Genomic DNA, 26,404 nt, shown 5'->3' on the forward strand with positions numbered 1-26,404 from the left:
CCAGCACCGATCATGGGTGTTAACCCTTGGATCGTTGCCGGCGGCATTAAAAAGCCAGCAGCGTTTGGTTGCCGCCATGTTGGCTTAGATCGACGCTCCCCGGGGAGCTGTGATCTGTTGCTGTGACAGCTTTGGGTCATATAAAGACCTGAGGCTGTCTCGTTTAACACTATGTATTACAATATGCGATTTTCACATTGTAATATATGATGTGGAAAATCCCCATATACTGCCATACTAGGGAGTCTGAAAAATCGTAAAGAAATAAGTAAAAAAAAAACATAAAAATTCAAATAACATGTTAGGTATTCCCAAAATGTCTAATCTATCAAACAGTTATTCACAGCGTTTAACCCCATAATGGAAAATGTGCCCAAAGTCGAAAATGGCACTTGTTTGCTATCTTGCAAAATGTAAAAATTGTATTATAAAGTGATCAAAAGGTCGTACAAAAATGTTAGCATCGAATATTTAATTAAAAGTTTCAGAACATGGCGCCAGAACATGGCAACATTTTTGTACATGTATGAAAATAATAAAACCTTTTTAAATTTGGTATCACCATGATCGTAACGACCCAAAGAATAACAGAGGCCTGTCGCTTTTTTTCACCAATTTAACTGCATCTGAAATTTTTCTCCCACTTCCCAGTCCTGCTTTCAATATCGTCACCATGAAGTGCAATTTGTTATGCAAGTCCTCACACATGGAAAAATTAAAACGCCAAAGGGCCTGGTTGTTAAGGGTTTAATTGCCATCTCCCTTTTTATCATATATTTATGGGGGAGGGAGCCTCTGCCTGAGCAAATTAGATCTGGTAAATTGTAGATATGGTTCCTTTTACCAAAGCACCCACTCTACACAACCCCTCAAATTCGGTTGGTTTGGACAGATATTTACTTAATACAAAGTACTGAACCTGCAGGTAATGATACCAAACCTCATTAGGCATATTGCATTCCTGCTGTAGGTAGTAAACCTGCCTTAAAGGGGTTCTTCCGAGTTTGAAAGACATGCCTGTTTTTCTGAAAACAGTGCCACACCTAACCATGAATAGTGTGCTGTATTGCTCCATTCAATTCTATACAGCTAAGCTGCAATACCTGCACAAACAATGGTCACATGTGGCGCTGTTTAATAATCACTGTTAGACTATCCGAAACATGGGGTTTGTAGAGAACACCAATGGGGAGCACTAGGAAGATTAATCCTAGAATCCTAAAGCGTAAAATACAGAATCTAAAGGCTTAGGGGGATAAGGCCATTCAACTCCTCGTATGTATATTCTATCTGGTGTACTATCTTATAATGAATAAATTAGTATACATTTACACACTTAGGCAGTATCCTTCACTTCTCCGCCCGGAAGTCCCCACTGAGCTACGGTGAATACTAGATCACGGAGAAACATAAAGAGATTATTTCCTCTTATTTGTTGTGGAAGAACTTGAGTTTCTTGTGTCCTATTCCTCCTATGAAAATCATTCATTTCTTTTATACTTATGTTTGTGTCTTATTGAATAATGACCTTGCATCCTGGTAACTGCGTGAACCGGTTGCAATTCAAGGGTACCGGGTGCCATATTTCCGTTGTATATGGGGTGATCTGGTAGAGGTGTTACTGGGGATGAGGCAGCTGTATGTAGCTGTGTTACTGGGGGCGAGGCGGCTGTATGTAGCGGTGTTACTGGGGGAAAGGCAGCTGTATGTAGCTGTGTTACTGGGGGTGAGGCGGCTGTATGTAGCTGTGTTACTGGGGGTGAGGCGGCTGTATGTAGTTGGGATAGTGGATAGTGAGCAGGAGGCTATGTATGTACGCTACACACAGTGGGGGCCTCCACCAGATTTTGCGCCCAGCGGCCCCCACCATCCTTAATCGGGCCTTTTGCAGAGATCTACAACTGAGGTGGGAGAGTCTTCCATAGGGCAACAATCAGTTGTACACTGCACAAATCTGCCTTTTATCATAGAATGACGAGAAGAAAGCCATTTCTCAAAGGTATCCGTAAAAAGTCGAGTTTAAAATTTGATACAAGTCAGCATGGAGAGACACCAAATGTGGAAGAAAGTGCTCTGGTCAAATGCAACCAAAATTGAACTTTATGGCCACAATGCCAAAAGATATGTTTGGCGTAAAAGCAACACAGCTCATCACCCTCAACACACCATCCACACTGTCAAATATGGTGGTGGAAGCATGATTTCGGCCTGCTTTTCTTCAGGAGGGACAGGGAAGATGCTTAAAATTGATAAGAAGATGAATGGAGCCAAATACAGGACATTCTGAAAGAAAACCTGTTTAGACTTTGACAGAGATTTATCTTCCAACAAGACAATGATTCCAAACATAAAGCTATTTTGCTTTATACAATGGTTAACAAACAAATGTATCCAGGTGTTAGAATGGCCAAGTCAGGTTCCAGATCTGAATCGAGAATCTGTGGAAAGAGCTAAAAACTGCTGTTCACAAATGCTCTATTAAGGGGGCCAAGTAATTTTGCACACTCCACCTTTAAAGTTTTGTTGTTGTTTTTTTTTTTTTTTTTTACAAAAGTTTAAAATGTTCAATAAATTTTGTTCCACTTTACAGTTGTGTCCAATTTGTTGATTCTTCACCAAAAATGTGGCAAAAGTCAGAAAGGTTTAATATAATTAAAATAAAATATAGTTATGGCAGTGGGAGAGGGGCAAGGGAAAAATACATTGGCAAGGGTGGACTAGCCATACAAATTGCCGGGGAAATTCCCGGTGGGCCATCTCTGGGACCAAATCACACACATCAGTTGGTGGTGGAGCAGCAGCAGCAGGGATCGGATGTTCTCCACCATAGACCAAACAAATACTGCAGTAACTTTGAGGGGGGAGATGCTGCTCTGCTTTGTGAGAAGCAAAGCAGAAATAACTTACTCTGGCCAGTCGGGATTTGGCTGAGGGGAGAGATGGATTGTAAAAATGTAATCTTTCCACATTGCATCAGTTTCTCCGGCTGTCTGGCTCAGAAGAAGGTAGAAGTGGTTTATTACTGCTTCTCCACTGCAAAGTGGTAAAGTAGCGAATAGCAGAGGCAGCACTGCTTTTGTCTCTGTAGACCCGGTGGTTCCATGATCGCCAGGACTGCAAGGGTTAAGTAGAGTTGCTGGATCTAATCTGGAGCAGCGCGGCTCCTCCTTCCTCCAGTGGATTACAGAGACTGTATGGGACTCAATGCTTGGTTATTTCCGACCATCGGACACATCCATACGTTTATATGTGAACCTCACCCAACCAGAGGGAATAACATAGAAAAAAAACTAGGGAGGGATCACCGAAGATAACTCTTTCCCCAAATGTCAACTCTTGTGCACCCACCACATCCAGTCTAAGTACTATAGTCTATAAAAAGTGTGTGAAGAAGACCAGGTGGCAGCCTGGCAGATCTGGCTCACTGACACCTCTCTAAATTCTGCCCAGGAAGAGGAAACTGCTCTAGTAGAGTGTGCCTTCAGCCCTTCTGGTACAGGTAGCTTGGCTGCCTCATAGGCTGAACTAATGGCTTGCTTGATTCATCTAGAAATAGTACTAGCTGAGGTCTTTTCCCTTTATTCCTTCCTCCAAAAAGAACAAACGGGCTGTCTGATTTTCTCCATTCCTCAGCCCTGGCTAAATAAATCTCGATAGCTCTCCTGACATCTAATTTGCTAAATTCTTTTTCTTTATCCGTAGAAGGATTACGACAAAAAGAGGGAAGCCTAATTTCCTGCGACCTGTGAAATCTTGAAGCCACCTTAGGCAAAAAGGCTGGGTCTGTTGTAAGAACAACCGTCCACCATTCAATATTTCCTGTGAAAGGGGAATCTTCTGGTCTAAGGTGGCCTGATCTCCATCCCAGGCACTTAGCATGTACAGCTGTAGAGGTCTTGTATGGAACATTGCCCAAGGCACCGCTGGTATGGCTGCTGTGAGGAGTCCCAAAACCTTCATTATTTCTCTTATTGAAGGGGACCCTTCCTGCATAAGTCCTTTACTGAAGCTGTTAATTTCTGAATTATTTCGGGGGGGAAGAAAGGATCTTTGGTACCTGGAGTCTAGATGAATCCCTTTATACCTTTACTCTGGAAGGTGTAAGGGAGGATTTCTTCCAATTCACCAGCCATCCCAGACAGTGTCAGATCTCCAGAACCACTTTTATCTGATTTTGTTAGATCCTCTGCTGATCTTCCCACCAGTAGGAAGTTGTCAAGGTATGGTACAAAAATCCCCTGAAGTTTCCTTATGTATGCTGCCACTTCCGATATCAGCTTTGTGAATACCCTTGGAGCTATAGCTACTCCAAAGGGTAGGGCTGTGAACCGGAGGTGTGTAAGGATGCCATCCAGCACCCCCGCCACTCTCAGATATTTTTGGCAACCCGGATGGGGGACTTGGTAATATGCATCCGCCAGATCCAGGCCATGTAGCAGTTGTGAAAAAGCAGATTTGTTGTCGATTTTATAGACTCCATCTTGAATTTGTCTACCTGTAGATATTGATTCAGAGGCTTTAGGTTTACTATAGTTCGAAGGGAGCCGTCCGGCTTCTTTACAAAGAATAGGGTTGAGTAAAACCCTTCCCCTTGTTCCTGAAGTGGAACCCTTCTGAGCACCTGAGCGTTGTGGGGGAAAAGACACGAAAGGTAATTTTAGGCCGTCCTGAATAATTCTCAGGATCCAGCGACTCCCTGAGATCTTCTCCCATTCCTCCCTGAACAGGGAGAGTCTTCCCCCCACAGGTCCTCTGGCGTCATTGTTAATACATTTGTTGGAGTCTGAAGGGCGTTCTGGAGGATCTCCAACCATCCTTCTTGTCTCCAGATCTCTGTGATGACTTGAATCTCTAGGAGTCGTACCGCACACCAATACTTTGATCACTCAGGTGCTCTGGATAGGGTCCCAATCCCATATGCAAATAAATTGTGGAATCCAGTCACACTGATTTAAGTTGCTTTTTATTAGATTTATTTAGTAATGCAAATGTGTTTAACGTTTTGGTCAATCCCTGACCTTCGTCGGACACTGCAATATTCATGAGCACTGCTAAAATGAAAGCTGCGCTGTGATTGGTTACCATGGGCAACTAGAAATATTCTGACTTTCAGACAGCTTAATAAATCTGCCCCATTGTATATATTATGCGAATTATACAATACCATGTCGTTGGTACAAGTGTAGTTAATTTTTCAACGTCTCTGAAAAGAAATTAAAATGATGACATGTTAATGGAAATTAGCAGAAACTTTGTATATTATAATCCCTGTTGAGTCCTTTGGGTGATGATGTCTGTAAGGTGTGAATCCAGTAGGATTCACGTATTTTGAGGATTGTAACTCGGTCCCCGTTGCGTCTCTGGGTCCCTACGTGTTCGATTATTTGAAATTTGAGTTGGATGATTGAATGTTTAGCCTCAAGGAAATGAGCTGGTACTGGTAGTTGTGTGTTCTTAAGTCTGATTGTGGATTTGTGTTTTGAGATTCTTTCTCTCGCGGGTAAAGTTGTTTCCCCCACATATGTGAGACCGCAGGGGCATTTAATCAAATAAATTACGAAATCGGAATTGCATGTAAAGAAATCCCGTATCGGGTATCGTTTGCCGGTTTGTGGATGTGTGAATGTGTCACCCTTTTGTACGTTATTACATTGTGCGCATCTGAGGCATGGAAAAGTGCCCTTTTTCTGAGTTCTCAAAAAGAGTTGTTTTGAGCCCTGTTTAAAGCATGGTAAGAATGGTTCTTTGAATTCCTGAATGTTGGGATGTCCTTTTTGTAGAATTGGCCAGTGTTTGCGTATGATTTTATGGATTTTAAATGAGAATGGGTGGTATGTGTGTACAAATAGTATCGGAGTTACAATCCTCAAAAAACGTGAATCCTACTGGATTCACACCTTACAGACATTATCACCCAAAGGACTCAACAGGGATTATAATATACAAAGTTTCTGCTAATTTCCATTAACATGTCATCATTTTAATTTTTTCAGAGACGTTGAAAAATTAACTACACTTGTACCAACGACATAGTATTGTATAATTCGCATAATATATATAATATGTTGGCAATCTCTGCATATACTGCTTACAATATTGTTCTTTACTATACTCCTGTCATCTCATCTATCTTTCTGTTAATTAACTCATACCGATATATTCAATTTTCCCTATATACCCTTTATTCATTTTTTTACCATGCCGATCCTTATTTTCAACTAACCCTCCCATGTATGCCTCCACCAGCGATTTTCAAAACTCTGGCCCATTACTCCTACATGCATCTTCTTGTTTTTCTCATAGCGCATGCTCTAATCGTGACATGCGTTCCAACACGATCTCCCGGTGGAACGCACGCGATGACGCACTTCCGGCCTAGACCGGAAGTCCCCGCGTCTTGACGCGGCATCACTTGTAGCATTTAAAACTCGACCCGTGCATGCTATTCTCAGCGCTTCTTCCCCACAGAGTGGACTCTCTGCCATTCGCCGCCATCACTGGCGGTCTGCCAGTACGTGCCTTCTGGCTCATCTTTTTCAGTCTCACCCTAGAGAACCCCCATTGGGGAAGTGCCTGGTGCAACGGTGACACTACATCTGATATATTCATTGTGGCTATGTTTGACCTTACTGGTCTTTGTATTTTCCTACACTTATTTGGTACCCAGTATTAGTACTGGACATGTACCTGTGCTATCTTTTGTATATTGGTACATATGTATATATATAGATGTATATTCTGTGTCGCACCTCTATTTTTATGTTAAGTTTCACTATTGTATATCTGTTGACACACCCTTACCAATGTATGACAATGTTACTATATTGCAGTGTCCGACGAAGGTCAGGGATTGACCGAAACGTTACACACATTTGCATTACTAAATAAAACTACTAAAAAGCAACTTGAATCAGTGTGACTGGATTCCACAATTTATTTGAATCTCCTTGGGGGACAAAAAAGCTTCCCCGGCGGTTTTGTACTAGGGAATCCTTTCTTCCTATCCGCCGCTTTCTCTAGGATCTTATCCAAATCGCTCTGTGACGCGATTTACTAAGATTGTGTGCCCGATATCCTGCATGTTTTGCTTCCCTGCTCAGGTCCGACGTAGTTCACCTTCTTCTTCCTTGGTGCATGTAATTGCATTGTCTTGCAACACAATTTGAAAGTTAAATCCCGCACTTAGTCCAAATCAGTCGGATCGATTGACACCCCCCCCCCCATTTCTATTGTGCCAAAAAACGATCGACACAATCCCAGCTCAAAAGCCTGTTAAATACCTGTCAAAGCTGCACATATCCCAAAAACGTTGGAAAATCCAACGAAAGTGAGCAGCGCGGCCCTTAGTTAATAAGCCCCAATGTGCCTCATCCTAAGTTGGTGCTATTTAACAGATTTGCTGTGATGCTGTTCATTAGCGACATTATGGCAGTGTATTTTTTATATATTGGGGTGTTATACAATCATGGTACAGCGGTATTATTTAGCCAGTGTATGGTGGTGCTATTCAGTCACACAATTGTGGTAGTATATAGTCAAGATATAGTTGCAGTCAGTGTTTATAATATGGTAGCATTATTTAGACTGTGTTTGGTAGCGTTACCTGGGTGTGCCTCAATATACACACCTCAGCTGCTGCAGAACATCATAATACACCTCAGTTTCAACATAACCTCTTAAACACACTCCTCAGCTGCTGCGGAACCTAATTATACACACCTCAACTGATGCAAAACATTATCATAATCACCTCAGATGCTGAAGAACCTCATAATACACATCTCAGCTGCTGTAGGTCATCATATAACACACCTCTGCATTTGCAGAACTTCGTAATACTCAACTCAGCTGCTACAGAACCTCATAATACACACCTCAGCTGCTGCAGAATATATTATTTATATTAAAGGAATGTCATAATTGCATTTTTGCATAATCAAACCTACTACAAACATGACTGTGGATGGTATTCTGAACCTGCCCCCTTTTGTTGACTCCACCCACAACATGGGGCCATTTTTAAAACTTTTTCCAGGGCCATTTTAATTTCCCAGTCCACCCCTGTACATTAGAAAAATAATGTATTCAGGAGGATCATTGAGCCCTTTGGGGTGGAGACTTTCGAATTTGTAGATCCAGAATGGTTATCTACATTTTATGGATTGGATTCTGTATTTGCTGTGATGGGGATCTGTTCAACCACATAAACTTTAATTAGGAAAAGTCTTTTTGCTTTTTTTTGTGGCATTATTTTTGCTCTCCGTGGCAATATTTCTCTGTTTCTATTTCTGCTGCCTTTTTTTCTCTCTATAATCTTGTAGCGCCTCATTGCTACCTTTGTGTTTTAGCACCTTAAATGCCTTATCTTTCTCGCTTATTGCTCTCCTAACAGTACTAGTTAACAGTATTGGTGTTTTCTTGTTTTTCTTAGGCTTTTCCCCATATGGTATGTGTTTCTCACATGTTTTATTTTTAAATATTAGTAAGAAAGTCCTTTTTTTGGGGTGTTTTCCTCGGCCTTACCCTATATGGCAGGCTGGGAATGGACCTAGGAGTCTCTATCTCCCCAAAAGATTGGGATAAGTCATTTTTGTACACCCACAAACTGTCAGTAGCATGTTCCGCTCAAGAAAGAAATTACAAAATTCTGTCCAGATGGTACAGAGAACCTGCTTTCCTACAATCAATATACCCATCGATCCCGGACATGTGCTGGAGATGTGGACTGGACAGGGGTGACCTTTTACATATATGGTGGACATGTCATGACATCTCCCATTTTTGGGACCAAGTACGCGAGGTCACAAGCGACCTCACGGGAACGGCGGTCGCTATGACCCCGGAGGTGGTCGCTCATAGCAGCTCGGATGGTCATCTCCAGAAAGTGGTGCTCCCCCTTGTCGCCCTCCTTCTCAGAGTGGGCCCAAGAACTGCTACACCTCTTTAGAATGGAGGAGATTGTGGCAGACACCTCAGGTACTTCAGAAAAATTTTCTGGCATCCTTGGTTGACCTTTCGGGAGTCCCAACGTTTCAAAGACATTTAATATATTTATTAATGATATAGAGGTAGGAATTAATAGCCCTGTGTCTATTTTTGCAGATGACACCAAACTGTGTAGTGTAATACAGTCTATGGAGGATGTTCATAGGCTGCAGGGTGACTTGGACAAACTGAATGTTTGGTCATCCACTTGGCAAATGAGGTTTAATGTGGATAAATGTAAGGTTATGCACCTGGGGGCCAATAATCCAAAGGCAAAATATGTCCTTGGGGGAGTAAATCTGGGAGAGTCCCTTGTTGAGAAGGACCTGGGGGTACTAGTAGATCATAAATTAAATAACAGCATGCAATGTCAATCAGCTGCCTCTAAAGCCAGTAGGATCTTGTCATGTATCAAAAGTGGTATGGACTCTCGTGATAGGGATGTAATATTACCACTATACAAGGCACTGGTTCGGCCACACCTGGAATATGCTGTCCAGTTCTGGGCACCGGTCCATAAAAAGGATGCCCTGGAGCTGGAGAGGGTTCAGTTATGAGGAAAGATTAAAACAACTAGATTTATTTAGTCTGGAAAAGAGACGACTACGAGGGGACATGATTAATTTATTTAAATATATGAATGGTCCATACAAAAAATATGGTGGTAAGTTGTTTCAGATTAGATCAAATCAAAAGACGAGGGGGCACTGTCTCCGTTTGGAGAAATCAAGGTTTAATCACCGGAGGCGACAGGGCTTTTTTACTATGAGAACGGTCAATCTGTGGAATAGCCTGCCTCAGGTGCTGGTCACAGCAGGGACAGCGGATAGCTTCAAGAAGGGTCTAGATGCCTTTTTACACCTAAATAACATTGATGGTTATGTTATATAGAATTGTTTCCCCTAAATCCCTTCCTCATCCAATCCCTTCCCTTCCTTGGTTGAACTTGATGGACAAGTGTCTTTTTTCAACCGTAGAAACTATGAAACTATTAAATTATTTTGGCCCAAAGCCAAGATTAGAGGGCCTTAAATCGAACCCAATCAAGAATCCCTTATGATCTCCACTCCTAGCACGTCTCTCTCTATGTATTTTCCGAGTGTTATAGAACCCCTCGTGTTGCCATCTGTCTTCCCACTCCCCTCCCCCTCTGTACCAACTTTGTGCGTCCCATTGTATGAATGAATTCCCTACATCCCCCCCCTTAGCTCGTGTACATTAGCTGTTATAGCTAGTTATTAGCCCTGAAACGCCCATACCTGATTACCGTACACCAGACCACGACTCTTCCTCGAGAACACAATACAATTTCAGTAGAAAGCCAAGATCCGAAATGCCCTCCATGGGGGCAAGAGCTGTCAATTCTCAACTTGGGAAGATCTAGATTTTGTTTCTTTTCTTCATCTCACCATGAACTTTCCCAAGCAATCAGTTCAAAGGACTTATTGGTATGCGCTCGTTACCTGCACTGGAATTGGACATATGGGCGTATATACTTACCAAATAGGAACCACAAGCCCTCATTCCCTCTGTTTCGCTGTTGTATTTTCGATTGTTTTATTGTTTAAAACTTGTTATCGTTACATACAGATATGATAAATAAAAGTGATTTAAATACTTTTTTTTTGGTGTTTTTGACTTTGAGAACATTGTCCCAGTTAATGCCTATAAGGTCTTTCCTTAGCTGCTGAAAACCTTTCCCTCCTGAAGTTACCTGTTTGTTGCTCCTCCACTAACATTCTTAGTAAAGCGTAATACAAAATCAATTATATTGTGGTCACTATTACCCAGGTTCCCCCCACATGTAATTTTGATATCCTGTCAGGTCTGTTGGTTAGGATAAGGACAATTGTGAAAGGTAATTGTCTTTTGTTGTTGACAAAAAATTGCTACCTTTTGAAGGGCCTGCAGATTTCTGCCCCCCAGTCAATATCGGGGTAATTTAAGTCCTCCTGAAGCTGCATCGATTTGACTTATTAGCAGTTTCTCTGCTGCCTCCATTATATTTGGAGCCTTATAACAAACCCTTAGTAATATTTTATTATTCTTTTTCCCTCCCCTTATCTCCATCCATAGGGACTCCACATTTTCATTTGTGTCATGTCGCAGGAAGGGCTTGTATATTAACAGCCCAGCTATTGTCCAGCCATGTCTCACTAATACCCTATATAATACTTGCCCTCCAACATTAAAGGGGTTTTCCGGGAATATGAACGTCTGATACAAAAGCCCATAATGCTATAAATAAATGAATGTAACAAAACTTAATGTCATTAGTCACAAAATGGAGCTTAAATAGTTTTTATAGATTTTATGATTCACAAAATGTCATGGCCTCTCTAAAGTATGCAGAGTTATCACCAAATGGCCGCCACTGGAAACTACAAGTCCCAAGATCCTTTAGTTCTCAATAACTCTTCCTCCCTCTTATGCTCTGCCCCCAGTGATGATGTAACAGGTTTTCTTGCTCTGTTACCATAGTAATGATGTGTAACTGCCATCACCACAGCACTGGCCATACTGGATGCACTGCAACCAAACGACTACAGCCCAACGTAGTGGTGATCACATGACCTACCCAGGCAGGTGCAGGACATGTGATGTAGACATGTGACCAGCAGCCATCTTCTGCCCTGTGTATGCTCTGCAACGGACCGCGTGGAGGAAATTAACGGACTGATTAAAGGGCCAGTAGCATTTTAATTCTCTTACAGTCTATGCATCAGCATTTTTCTGTTAAAGGGAGCAAAATTTTAAATAACAACTAATTACATATTAGCTAATATTTTGAGTATTTTGTTTTTTAAAATGACGTGCCAGCTAAAGTTTCCTGGTTAAAGAATGGTGATCCAAAAATAAGTGGAGGTCATTGGGTTTAGACGTGGGGCAAAATGACAAGCCTTTCTCAAGGAGGGTAGATTCAGCATTATTCAATTGGTAGCTAGAGACATTAAAAATAGGGCTTATTTTACTTTGTTTTTCTTCAGGGGAGTCACTGAGACTTACTCTGATAGATTTAGTTTTTTGTCCTTCCACCTCTTTTTCCTCTTTCTCTTTTTCTTTTTATGTGATTGCTTGAGTAATTGGATGGAGATGGGAGAGAATTGTGTGTGGCGTGGGAGCTGGTAGAACTGGGGTAAGGCAGATAGTCTTGTTAATTTGAAGTACGGCTAAAAAAGACACTTTTATGTGAAAGTAGAACACCCGTAGGGGAAAATCCAGCTCGCCCAGATGGTTCCAATCTAAATCCCCCTGGTCTCAGCTCAGGTGCACATTGTAAAGTCCATATCCGTAGGATCCACACAAAACAAATAAAAAATGCTTGGCACTCCCAAGAAGCCACTAGGATAGATAAAAGCAGTCTTCTTCATTAGCATCTCCGGAACAAAACAACTTATGTGCAGAAGATCAACGCGTTTCGACACAGCTTGTCTTAGTCATGATCTGATAAAACAAGCTAAAGCAATTTTAAACCTCCTGACAAAAACAGGGCAGTAACAGTGTAGGAGACACGCCCTCTGGTTACCTCCCAATAAGCCTCATCAAGGTAGGTAATATGTGAAGAAATAGAAAAAACATATACAAACTTGTATTAAAAACAAATGTACATAGGAACATATTATGAGGATACCGAATCATCTTACTAGTTAGGAAATCACGTGGTGTAGCATAACCGGTCGATATACAGAAATCGACTGAAACATAGACCTATGCAATGATTGTAAGTTGTAATAGACAAATTTTAAACCTCCTGACAAAAATAGGGCAGTAACCGTGTAGGAGACACGCCCTCTGGTTACGTGTAGCCGCATGGGGAAATAACGTTTAACAATGTTTCTGATTCTAAAAAAATGTATTACTGTACATAGTTAAACTGTCTACTGTCCTTTGTGTTGAGTCTTTTGTATGCTTCCATACCCACACCAGGTCGTCTATGTAACTGCCAAGCCATACTTAAGACTCACGGTGTGGGTTGCCAGGGCAGATGATTACATTCTCCTTCAACAGGAACTTATAGATGTTAGTGAGAGATGGGGGAAATTTAGCCCCCATTGGGGTCCCCTCTACCTGTAAATATCTGCCATCAAATAAAAAGAAATTGTAAAGAAGCAAGAATTCTGTAGGCAATAAGATAAATTCTTTGAGTTCTACTCCATAGGCACTGTATTTATCCTTGTGTTTTAGTAAAAAATACAACCCTAAATTATTGGGGATGGAGGAATACAGTGCGACTATGTTACACGTCGCTCACTTACACCCCTCCGACTACTCAAAATTTTCCATAATTTGTAATAAATGCTTTGTGTCCAGGAAAGAGGGTAGGGGTTAAAGGCTCTGGTTAAAGGCGCTATCAATCAGACAAGCTAGGGTTAAAGTACCCTAGGGGGTCTGAATAGTAGTAAAAATAAAAAAGTAAAAAAATATATATAATAAAAAACAGTAAAAATCATAAACACATTACGTATCGCGGTGTCCGAAAATGTCCGATCTTTCACAATATAATAACGTTTTTTCACTGTGTTTAACCCGTAACGGAAAATATTGCCCATAGTCCAAAATGCACTTTTTTGCCATTTCGAAAAACATAACAAGGTCGTACAGTCCTAAAAATGGTAGCATTGAAAAAGTCATCAAAATGACACCACCAAACGCTCCATACACTGAAGTATAAAAAAATTATTAGCGCCAGAAGATGGCAAAATATTTTGTTTTTGTACAGGAGGGTTTAATTTTTGTCAATGTATGAAAACATTATAAAACCTATACAAATTTGTTATCCCCGTAATCGTACCAACCCAAAGAATAAAATAGATAATGTCATTTGGGGCGTACAGTGAAATCCGTAAAAATCCTAGCCTACAAGAAAATGGTGCCTACAGGACTCATAGTCTTTTGGCCTTTAGGACGTGGTCCCATTTTTCAAATCTATAATATATTCAAAAGAAGAAAGAAGTATGCTGTAAGACCCAAATTCAAAATATAAACAAATTTATTTGTACCGTGGTACACCGCAACACAAAAACACATGTAAAAACAATTAAAAAGTGTGAAAAACACACAAACACAATGCAGCAGGAAGACCTAGCATATGGTGATGCTGGTCCTCCTGACAGCCACCAGCTCCCCCTACTCTCAGGGACCTCTTCTAACTACGTGTATATCATGACAGTATAGACTGAAAAAATGATGGCAATACATAAAACCAAGATAGCAAAACCCAAACAAACAGATGTATGAAGGTATGGAGTACTCAATTGATAATAGAACCAGATCGCTATTATGAAAGTAAATGATATGAAAAAGTGCTCATAGGTCAATGAGGGTATCTACCTGTAATGTAAAGGATCCAAACCAAGGAGAGGTAAAGGGAAGCTGGGGCACAAAGCCCCACGCGTATCGCCAACCAACTGGCTTCCTCAGGCTTCCCCTTACCTCTCCTTGGTTTGGATCCTTTACATTACAGGTAGATACCCTCATTGACCTATGAGCACTTTTTCATATCATTTATTTTCATAATAGCGATCTGGTTCTATTATCAATTGAGTACTCCATACCTTCATACATCTGTTTGTTTGGGTTTTGCTATCTTGGTTTTATGTATTGCCATCATTTTTTCAGTCTATACTGTTATGATATACACGTAGTTAGAAGAGGTCCCTGAGAGTAGGGGGAGCTGGTGGCTGTCAGGAGGACCAGCATCACCATATGCTAGGTCTTCCTGCTGCATTGTGTTTGTGTGTTTTTCACACTTTTTAATTGTTTTTACATGTGTTTTTGTGTTGCGGTGTACCACGGTACAAATAAATTTGTTTATATTTTGAATTTGGGTCTTACAGGATACTTCTTTCTTCTTTTGAATATATTATTGGTTTGTTTGTGTATGACTTTGACCCTGACCATATACATTTTAGGAGTGCTAGTCCCGCCCTTTTTGTTTCTCCCATTTTTCAAATCTGCCCTGTCTCACTACAGTATAAGTGCTTATAGCTTTGGATTTTTAGATTGTTTTCTCGTGACACATTGTACTTCAAATTAGTTTAAAAATTTGGATGATATCTTTTGTGTTTAGTTATGGAAAAAAATCTAAATTTGGCAAAAATTTGGAAAAATTATTTATTTTCAGAGTTTTAAATTCTCTACTTTTGATGCAGATAGTCATAGCACCCAAATAAATTCATAACTTACATTTCCCAAATGTCTGCTTTATGTTGGCATGGTTTTTTAAGTTTCCACATATACACCCACCGGCCACTTTATTAGGTACACCTGTCCAACTGCTCGTTAACACTTAATTTCTAATCAGCCAATCACATGGTGGCAACTCAGTGCATTTAGGCATGTAGACATGGTCAAAACAATCTCCTGCAGTTCAAACCGAGCATCAGTATGGGGAAGAAAGGTGATTTGAGTGCCTTTGAACGTGGCATGGTTGTTGGTGCCAGAAGTGCTGGTCTGAGTATTTCAGAAACTGCTGATCTACTGATCTCACGCACAACCATCTCTAGGGTTTACAGAGAATGGTCCGAAAAGTAAAAAACATCCAATAAGCGGCAGTTCTGTGGGCGGAAATGCTTTGTTGATGTCAGAGGAGAATGGGCAGACTGGTTCGAGCTGATAGAAAGGCAACACTGAGTCAAATCGCCACCCGTTACAACCAAGGTAGGTAGAAGAGCATCTCTGAACGCACAGTACGTCAAACTTTGAGGCAGATGGGCTACAGCAGTAGAAGACCACACCGGGTGCCACTCCTTTCAGCTAAGAACAGGAAACTGAGGCTACAATTTGCACAAGCTCATCGAAATTGGACAGTAGAAGATTGGAAAAACGTTGCCTGGTATGATGAGTCTCGATTTCTGCTGCGACACTCGGATGGTAGGGTCAGAATTTGGCGTCAACAACATGAAAGCATGGATCCATCCTGCCTTGTATCAACGGTTCAGGCTGGTGGTGGTGGTGTCATGGCGTGGGGAATATTTTCTTGGCACTCTTTGGGCCCCTTGGTACCAATTGAGCATTGTTGCAACGCCACAGCCTACCTGAGTATTGTTGCTGACCATGTCCATCCCTTTATGACCACAATGTACCCAACATCTGACTGGTTTCTTGAACATGACAATGAGTTCACTGTACTCAAATGGCCTCCACAGTCACCAGATCTCAATCCAATAGAGCATCTTTGGGATGTGGTGGAATGGGAGATTCGCATCATGGATGTGCAGCCGACAAATCTGCAGCAACTGTGTGATGCCATCATGTCAATATGGACCAAAATCGCTGAGGAATGCTTCCAGCACCTTGTTGAATCTATGCCACGAAGAACATGGAAACAAGTATAATTATGTTCTAAACAGTCAATTACTTGGTAAAACTGTAGCTGAAAAAGACTTGGGGGTATTGGTGGATGGTAAACTTAATTTTAGTGACCAGAGTCAGGCAGCTGTAGCTAAAGCAAATAAAATTAAGGGACATACCAAGAGAGGAATAAATTCTCAAGATAAAGATAGTTTTGCCCTTATAAAAATCACTGGTCAGACTGCACATGGAATATTGTGTGCTGTTTTGAGCATTGTAGAACTGGAACGGGTGCAGAGGAGAGTAAAATTTGGAATCCCAGTAATCGTACTGACCCAAAGAATAAAGTAGACATGTCATTTGGGGCGTACAGTGAAATCCGTAAAATCCAAGCCCACAATAAAAAAGCGCAAATGCAGTTTTCCACCAATTTCACTGCATTTGGAATTTTTTTTTCCCGCTTCCTAGTACACGGCATGGAATGTTAAATACCACCATTTTGAAGTGTAATTTGATATGCAGAAAATAAGCCACAAGAAAGCTCTGTACATGGAAAAATAAACATATATTAAAGGTGGGGAGTGAAAATTAAAATGCAAAAATAAAAAAGGGCATCGGCGGGAAGGGGTTAATCATATCATAAAAATTGAAAAATACATTTTTTTAAAACACAGTTCATTTAAAAGTTTTGAGGGTCAATAGCACTCTTGGTTGCTAACTCCAGATTTTCTGTCATCTACTTTGCTTAGAAATATGAAAAAGCACTTGGGTAAGTTAAAACATTCTAAAGTTGACGTCAAGTGACACATGTCAGATCTGAAAAATTGAACTTGACATAAAACTGCATCATTATTGTGTGTAAATTGTCCAAGCATTCATGTACCCTTAGGCTGCATTCACACACATGTATGGGGGACGTATATACGGCTGATATACGTCCCCCCCTACACTTCTATGGGCTCACGGCGCCCTACGGGAGCGGTATGGTCCTATCTTTTCCCGTATTACTGCGCCGCGGTCCATATGTTCCTATGGAGAGGGGCGGGGGTGAGCGGCGCTCACCACCACCTCCTCTCCCCGCGCTGCTGTGTGCCCGCCGTGCTACGGTGCGGCAGGCACACGGCAGTGTGCATGTACCCTTAGACTGTAATTTTTTTTTTCTTTGCCATAGTTTGCCATTTTTAGCAAGTTTTTTTTTTTTTTTTAATGTTAAGTCTGCTTTGCCATCCGATTACAATATTTCATTAAAATAGTTTCTATATTTGTTTTAGACATGCAGCAATTAGAACTACATCTTAAGACCAAAAAGGCAAATGAACAAGAAATAAGAGATCCACTGGTGACGCAGCTACAACAACTCATAGAGTCCCTCCACTCAACAACTGACCAGCTGTCTTCAAATCTGACAGGAAATGTGAGAACTGAAGTTCAGCAACAACTACACATAGCTGTAGCAAAGTAAGTTAAATGTGCAGCATTAACGATTTGAGGTATCTCCTGTAATAAGAAACAAAGCTAATTCTACACTACTAACAAAGCTAATAGCATATGCTTAATCTTTTTCACCTACTTGCCCTGAAGCCATTTTCACCTTTGTGATCAAGCCCTATTTTTAAAACTGACATGTCCCTATAAGTGTCACTTTGGAGGGCTGTTAAGGAAATCAACCATTAATATTAACTCCGTGGCGCAATAAAATGTACATGTATGTTGGTAAATGCAGTAGCTGAACCCGTGCAATCACTGCGGGAGCTTGGCTGTTTGTGAAAGCCAGGCTTCCATAGTAATAATTGGGATCGCAATACTTGCAATCTCGTCTGTTTAACCCTATAGACGCTGTGGCCATGGTAACCATGGCGTCTATGGGGCAGTTCCGGGTACTCACCCGGCAGGTTAACACTTCCATGGCAGCCATGCGGTCCTCTGAAGGCAGTAAGTATTGGCAGTAAGTAACACTGTGCATTTCAGCCTATTCAGAATTAGTATTGCAGTATACTGGCGGTCCCCTACTTAAGAACACTCGACTTACATACGACCCCTAGTTATAAACGGAAATCTGGATGTTGGTAATTTACTGTACTTTAGTCCTAGCCTACAATAAACAGCTGTAACAGTTATCACAGGTGCCTGCAATGAAGCTTTATTGTTAATCCTGATTCTTATGAAAACCCAACATTTTTAAAATCCAATTGTCATAGTGACCAAAAAAGTTCTGGCTGGGATTATAATGATAAAATATACAGTTCCGACTTGTATACAAATTCAACTTAAGAACAAACCTACAGACCCTATCTTGTATGTAACCTGGGGACTGCCTGTATAGCATTGGACAAGTGATCAAATTAAACAGTCAAAAAAAGTGCAAATAATTAAAAAAAAAAAAAGAATAAATATCCCCTAATGCCCCATCACATATAAAAATGACGTTTCTTTAAAAAAGTGAAAAACGCCACTACATATTGGGAACCACCCAATAGCAAAAATATTAAATAAAAAAAGTTAAATAAATTAACCAAAAATATATTTAATTTTTGTAAATATATGAAAACATTATAAAACCTATACATATTTGGTATCCCCTTGTTCACACCATGACCATGGTCTAAATAGTTTATCAGAGCTGCTGGTCTAATTAGACCTGGTACAGCTCTGATCAGCATCACCAGTGACAGATGGTCGTTTCACCCTGTAACTGGGACTCTTAATGTAAAAGAATAAAGTAAAGGTAGAATTAAATGTCCACAAGGGGTCTTTTTTTTTACCTCTTTGGGGACATCAATTAAAAACACACACAAAAAATTATAATAAATATTCATAAAAATACATTCACATAAACAGAAAATATATGCTGAAAAACTTCACCTCGACTTATACACGAGTGAATAAAAAAAATAAACATACTCACCTTCCGGCACCCCAATTCTGGCGCGGCTCCTCTACTGACTTCTCCTCTATGCTCTGGTCCCCACGGCTCCTGTTCTGTTTACTGTAACAGCCGACAGAGATGCGGTCATGCGCTCTGCCAGCCAGCACATACTATGACATCATCAGCGGATGCATCATAGTATGCACATGGCCACAGCTCTGCCCCCTGGTAGAGAGGAGCCACGGGGACTGGAGCATTGCGGAGAAGACAGAAGCTGTATACTACAGGGGTCTGGCTATATACTAAAGGGGGCTGGCTGTATACTACTGATGGTGGGCTGTATACTACAGGGGACTGGTTGGCTATATACTAAGGGGGCTGGCTGCATACTACAGGGGGCTGGCTGTATACTACTGGGGGGGCCTGGCTGGCTGGCGACTAGAGGGGACTGGCTGTGTACTACAGGGGGCTGGCTGTGTACTACAGGGGGCTGGCTGTGTACAACAGGGGGCTGGCTGTGTACTACAGAGGGCTGGCTGTGTACTACAGGGGGCTGGCTGTGTACTACAGGGGGCTGGCTGTATACTACAGGGAGCTTGCTGTATGCTACAGGGGCTGGCTGGCTATATACTAAAGGAGGGTGGCTGTATACTACTGGGGGGGTCTGGCTGGCTATATACTACAGTGGAGCAGGCTATATACTCCAGGGGACTGGCTGGCTGTATACTAAGGGGACTGGCTGTATACTACAGGGGGCTTGCTGGCTATATACTAAAGCGGACTGGCTTTATACCACTGGGGGGGGGCATGGCTGGCTATATAATACAGAGGAGCAAGCTATATACTCCAGGGGACTGGCTGGCTACTAAAGGGGACTGGCTGGCTACTAAAGGGGGCTGCCTTTGTACTACAGGGGGCTGCCTTTGTACTACAGGGGGCTGCCTTTGTACTACAGGGGGCTGGCTGTGTACTACAGGGGGTTGGCTGTATACTACAGGGAGCTTGCTGTATGCTACAGGGGCTGGCAGGCTATATACTAAAGGAGGGTGGCTTTATACTACTAGGGGCGGGCTGGCTGTATTCTACAGGGGCTGGCTATATACTACAGGGGTGCAGGCTATATACTCCAGGGGGCTGGCTATATACTGAGGAGGCTGTGACCAATGCATTTCCCACCCTCGGCTTATACTCGAGTCAATAGGTTATTCCAGTTTTTGGTGGTAAAATCGGGGGTCTCGGCTTATACTCGAGTCTGCTTATACTCGAGTATATATGGTAAAAAAAAACAATCTGCCGCTACACTACAAAAAACACTGTCACAGTCCAGCTTGCTCGAGACTATACATATTATATATCTCAAAGACAGACATAATTTAAAAAAATATGTACTATAAATTGCCAAAGAAAAACTTTTTGCCACTTTTAACCCAAATAAAAATCTTTTTTTTTTTAAAGTTAACTTTTATTACATTTTAACCAGCTCTATGTGTCTGACAAAACAACCACAAACGGTTGCATGAGAAAAAAATTAATTATGGCCCTTAACCCCTTTGTGTCTAAGCCATTTTAGACCTTTAGGACCAGGCCTGATTTTTAAAATTTGCCCTGTGTCATTATAGGAGGTTCTAACTTTGTGACGCTTTAACATATCCAGGGGATTTTGAGACTGTTTTCTTGTCGCACATTGTACTTCAAAGTAATAGAAACATTTTGATGATATCTTTTGGGTTTAGTCATGAAAAAAATAAAAATTTTGCAAAAATTTCTAAAAATTATTCATTTTCAAAGTTCAAAATTGTCTGCTTTGCAGGCAGATAGTCATAGCACCCAAGTAACTTTATAACTAACATTTCCCAAATGTCTGCTTTATATCGGCATAGGGTTTTATGCATCCTCTCTCTTTTTTAGGTTGCTAAGGAGGTTCAGAATTGTGGGAGGAATTTTTCTCATTTTTATGAAAATCACCAAAACCCTTATTTAGAGGCACATGCTCAGGTCTAAATGACTTTGAGAGGCCTAAATAACAGTAAAACCCCATAAATCACGCCATTTTAGAAACCACACCCCTCAATGTGTAAACAATCAACTTTAAGAAGTGTATTAACCCTTTAGATGCTACGCAGGGGTTAAAACAGAATGGAGGTGTAATTTACAAGCTGTAATTTTAATATGGAGCTGTAATATAGTAATTTGGGCCAAAAATTAAACCATTACAAAGTATTAAATGACGAAAAACTCCACAAAGTTTGATACCCAATTTCTCCCAAGTATGAGGATGCCCCATTTGTGGTGGTGACTGCTGTACGGCCGCACGGCCGGGGATAGAAGGGAAGGAGCGCCATTCAGAACAGATCTGCAATGTCACATTTTACAGGCTATAAAATGTTTATTTTTTTTGTAATTTGGACATATGGGGGTTTCGGGAGGGGTGGGGGGGTTAATAGCTAATAATCAGATTTTATTAACTCTTTCTTGGTGGTGGTTAAAAAAAATAATTAATTCTTCTTTATGGTTATTATCATTTTTTTCCCTGGACATTCACCGTACCATAAAAATAATTTAACTCTTTTCTATGGGTCATCATGATTACGGCAATACCCCATTTATATGGCTTTTTTATGGTTAACTTGTTTTGCAGAATATAGAACTCATTTTGTGAGTAATTTCCTTGTTTTGGCATCGCTAAGTAACAATGGGCAGAACATTTATTTTTTTTTTCATATTTTTTTGTTTACAGAGCTGGTTTAGAGCTTATTTTTTGAGGGACAAGCTGTACTTTTTCTTAGTATCATGTTGGGGTAAATTTTACTTTTCTATCCCTTTTTATGTGCTTTTTATGCGGTCAAAATGTGAAAATGTCATAATTTTTGTGAGGTTTTTTTTGTGTTTTTTACGGCGTTCACTGTACGGGTTTAGTGACAATTTTATTTTATTGGAAGGGTTGTTACGGACGTTTTGATACCCAATATGTTTTTAACAATTTTTTTTTTATTTCACTTTTATTTTTAAACTTTTTTTTTTTACTGTTTTATTTTGTCCCAGGGTGGGACATGAACAATTGATCATTTTATCACTTGTTCATTGTAATATACTGCAATACTAATGTTACATAGTCAGCCTATGCATTCTGCATAGGCTGACAGCTGCACTGTTAGATCGTGCACAGTGCACTATCCTAACAGGCAGCTACTACAGGTAGCCCTGGGGTCCTGATCGGAACTCAGGGTTGCCATGGTAAGATCGGCACCTCCGTGCCCTGCCTATGACCGTGGCATCTATAGGGCTAAACAGCCGGGATCGCGATAGTCGCGATCCTGCAGGTTACTGCGGGATCCCGGCTACCGCGTACCGCCGGGATCCCACGGCGATCGCCATGGCGTGATGCAACGTCAAGGTGCGGGAACGACCCGCATCCTATGACGTAGTATCACGTCAAGGTGCAGAAAGGAGTTAAACAGCTGCTAAATTTGCTAAAATGCCCTGTCACCAAAGCCTTTTCAGAAGGAATCAAAAAGGGGTAATTACTGTTTTCTATGTGTAAACATTTGTTTATAGACCGTACACATTACTGTAAGTATGTTCACATGGCAGAATATTCTATATATCCAGTGTAATTCTCCCTTTCATTTCAATAGGAGAGGATTTTGGCTAGGAAATGTGTGTGCAAATCTACTATGTGAATATATCACATACACACCAATTTATACACACGCATTACAAGCCACACTTACCGTATATTCCGGCGTATAAGACGACCTGGTGTATAAGACGACCCCCCTACTTTCCTGTTTAAAATATAGAGCTTAAGATATATTCGCCGTATAAGACTACCCCTTTTCCAACGCATACAAAACACCGGTAAAAATTAAAAAAAAAAAAAAAAGATTTGAATTTAACATGGTCCTTTTTTTAATGTAAATTCTTATGACATGCAGGTATATAGCAGGAAAACTGTCGCTCAAAAACATAAGGCATACAACAACAACATTACCATTACAGCACAGCCCCCAGTAGTATACAGCACAGCCCCCAGTAGTATACAGCACAGCCCCCAGTAGTATACAGCACAGCCCCCAGTAGTATACAGCACTGCCCCCAGTAGTATACAGCACAGCCCCCAGTAGTATACAGCACAGCCCCCAGTAGTATGCAGCACAGCCCCCAGTAGTATACAGCACAGCCCCCAGTAGTATACAGCACAGCCCCCAGTAGTATACAGCACTGCCCCCAGTAGTATACAGCACTGCCCCCAGTAGTATACAGCACTGCCCCCAGTAGTATACAGCACAGCCCCCAGTAGTATACAGCACTGCCCCCAGTAGTATACAGCACAACCCCCAGTAGTATACAGCACAGCCCCCAGTAGTATACAGCACTGCCCCCAGTAGTATACAGCACTGCCCAGCATTAAAAAAAATAAAATAAACTTATATACTCACCCTCCGGTGGCCCCGATGTGCGGCGCTGCTCCCCCGATGTCCGCGCCGTCTTCTTTCTTCTGCTGGGCGCCGCCATTGATCTTCCCCGGCAGGCGCCTAGTATGACGCGCCGCTGCTGACGTCATACTAGGCGCCGACCCGGGGAAAGACATGGCGGCGCCCAGCAGAAGAAAGAAGACGGCGCGGAAGACTGAAGACAGCACAGCGCGGACATCGGGGCCAACGGAGGGTGAGTATTTTCCCCCCGATGTCTTTTTGAGGCTGCCGGCAGCCATCGCTGTGCAAACACCCGCGATCGGTGCTAGCACCGATCGCGGGTGTTACCGGTAAGCCTTTGCTGCAATATGCAGCAAAGACTTACCGGCTATGGAGAGGGCTCAGCCCGTGAGCCCTCTCCATGCCGCCGTATAAGACGATTACCGGCGTATAAGACGACCCCAGAGAAGACAGAAGATTTTTCTGTCTTCAAAAGTCGTCTTATACGCCGGTATATACGGTACATATATACACACACCACACACTATGGGGGATATTTAACAGGGCCTCTGCGCCACGTCAGTAGCCTAGATGCCCTGAAATAATTGCGAATGCTAGCTTATTGCTAGCACTTGCAGTTATTTAACCCAATCTGCCACGTTCACGCCAGTGGGGCGTGAAGGGGCGTTGAGGGGCTGTGCAAGAGCAGGGTAAATATCCTCCTATAGGTTTAACTTGCATATACTTGTATGCTATTTATTACATGCTTTACTTATATGCACGCACACACTACATGTTAACCCCTTAACGACTTGGCCATTTAGTGGTCATAACTTCGGAATGCTGTACCATATCCAGGTGATTTTGGAAGAGGTTTTTTGTGACATATTGTACTTCATGTATGTTGAGAAATTTAAGAAATATATTTAGTATTTATTTATGAAATAAATGGAAATTTGGCGAAAATTATGAAAAAATATGTTTTCCAAATTCAAAATGTTCTACTTTTTGGAAAGTTAGTCATATCACCAAATCGTTTTGTTTGGAGGCTTATAACTTTAGGTGTGATTTTTAAACTTTATAAGGCCTTTATGATAGAAACCCCCCACAAATTACACCATTTTAGAAATTGCATCCTTCAAAATATTTAAAACAACTTTTGGGGAGTTTGTTAACCCTCTGAGGTATGAAAAATATACAGAAGTGAAATTACAGAAATGTAATTTTATCTAACAATATATTCATTGTACACTAAAATTTACACCTTCACAATGGGATAAAAGGGAAAATGCATTTTACAATGTTTAGTGCTATGCCAATACCCATTTTGTCACTAAACTGCTGTATGAGCATAGGTAGGCACTTGGAAGGGAAAGAGCGTTGATTAGTCTTTGGAGGACAAATATGGCTGAAAAAGTTGTCCTGTGTCAGGATCCATTTAGAGAGCCCTAGTGCTGTCAGGCTAAAGGGCCCTATACCTGCAGCATAGACAGTTTAAAGTTAATTGAACAGCTTAAATATTTTGGCTGTTCAATGAACTTCAAACTGTCGATGCTTCAGGTATAGGGCCCCATAGCCTGACAGCACCAGTCTCCTGGAAATTAATCCAACCAACTGTTCATAAAAATTGTGCATATATTCTATGCATTGTATGACTTTTTTATATATTTTTTGTATTTTTTATCACGCATGAATTTTTTCACCTTTTTATTTATTAAAGTTAAAAAGAAATATTGCAACTACTTATATAGTAGAAATTGTTACTTTGGGTTATTTCTAAGCATTGTTTTATGTTTCACAAATAACAAAATTAAAGTATTTATATGTTCAAAAGTTTAAAAAGTCTGAGACCGATCCTATATAGTGCCCACATTCTGTCTACAATCTCTTATTTATATTATTTCCTTTATTGGTTTGAAGGTTTTCTGTGGCAAGTCATAGAACTGACAAGATAAAAATTGATAAGTGGCACTGAAAAGATTTTTATCATATTGATCATAATTTGTGTATTTGCCCCAACAGGTGTTTGATTAAATTAGGCCCCGAAAAGGAAAAATTTGAAAATTTTCTCAAAAAGACACCCCAAATTTTTTTAAGCCATAACGGAGAAAAGATGAAACAACCCCCAAAAATGTGTAAAACTATTTCTCCCAACTGTAGCATTGCCCCACACGTGCATATAAAATGTTGTATGGGGTACGCAGTAGGGTTCAGAAGAAAAATTGGGTGTTTGCCTTCAAGGCCAGTTTAAGTGAGGGCAAAAAGTGGATCCCCAAAATAAAACTATTTTATGACCAGTCACAGTCAGTAAGAGGCTTCTTTTGTATGGTAAAATAATCTGTAATATGGGAAAATTTTATAGGAGAGAGATAAATGATGGGCATGTGACTTAGTGAGTAGCATTACAGCCTTGCAGCACTGGGGACCTGGGTTCAAGTCCCAGGTCAACATCTGCAAAGAGAAGGTATGTTCTCTCCATGTTTGCATGGGTTTCCTACTGGGGGCGTGTGCTGGGGTTACCTATCTACTGGGAGGCATGTACTGGGGCTAACTATCTACCTGGAGGCATGTACTGAGGCTACCTATCTACTGGGAGGCATGTGCTTGGGGCTACCTATCTACTGGGAGGCATGTGCTTTGGCTACCTATCTTCTGGGAAGCATGTGCTGTGGCTACCTATCTTCTGCGAAGCATGTGCTGTGGCTTCCTGTATACTGGGGGGGGGCATGTGCTGTGGCTAACTGTAGACTGGTGGGCATGTGCTGTGGCAACCTATATACTGGGGGCATGTGCTGGGGCTACCTATCTACTGGGATAATGTGCTTGAGCTACCTATCTTCTGGGA

The 26,404-nt window shown here is 41.2% G+C and overlaps 1 protein-coding gene across 2 annotated transcripts in view; it reads left to right on the forward strand.

Moving 5' to 3' along the window:
• EDC4 (enhancer of mRNA decapping 4) overlaps positions 1-26,404 on the forward strand; it is a 688,366-nt gene that overhangs the window by 636,804 nt on the left and 25,158 nt on the right. Inside the window, exon 25 of one of the 2 annotated variants that reach the window (XM_072117764.1) lies at positions 17,550-17,736. The exons of the other annotated variant lie outside the window; for it this stretch is intronic. Coding sequence (XP_071973865.1) covers positions 17,550-17,736 — 187 coding nt within the window. The remainder of the gene's footprint in view (positions 1-17,549; positions 17,737-26,404) is intronic. 2 annotated transcript variants of the gene reach the window in all.

The sequence above is a fragment of the Engystomops pustulosus genome, chromosome 7 (assembly GCF_040894005.1).
Source record: "Engystomops pustulosus chromosome 7, aEngPut4.maternal, whole genome shotgun sequence".
NCBI classification, from domain to species: Eukaryota; Metazoa; Chordata; class Amphibia; order Anura; family Leptodactylidae; genus Engystomops; species Engystomops pustulosus.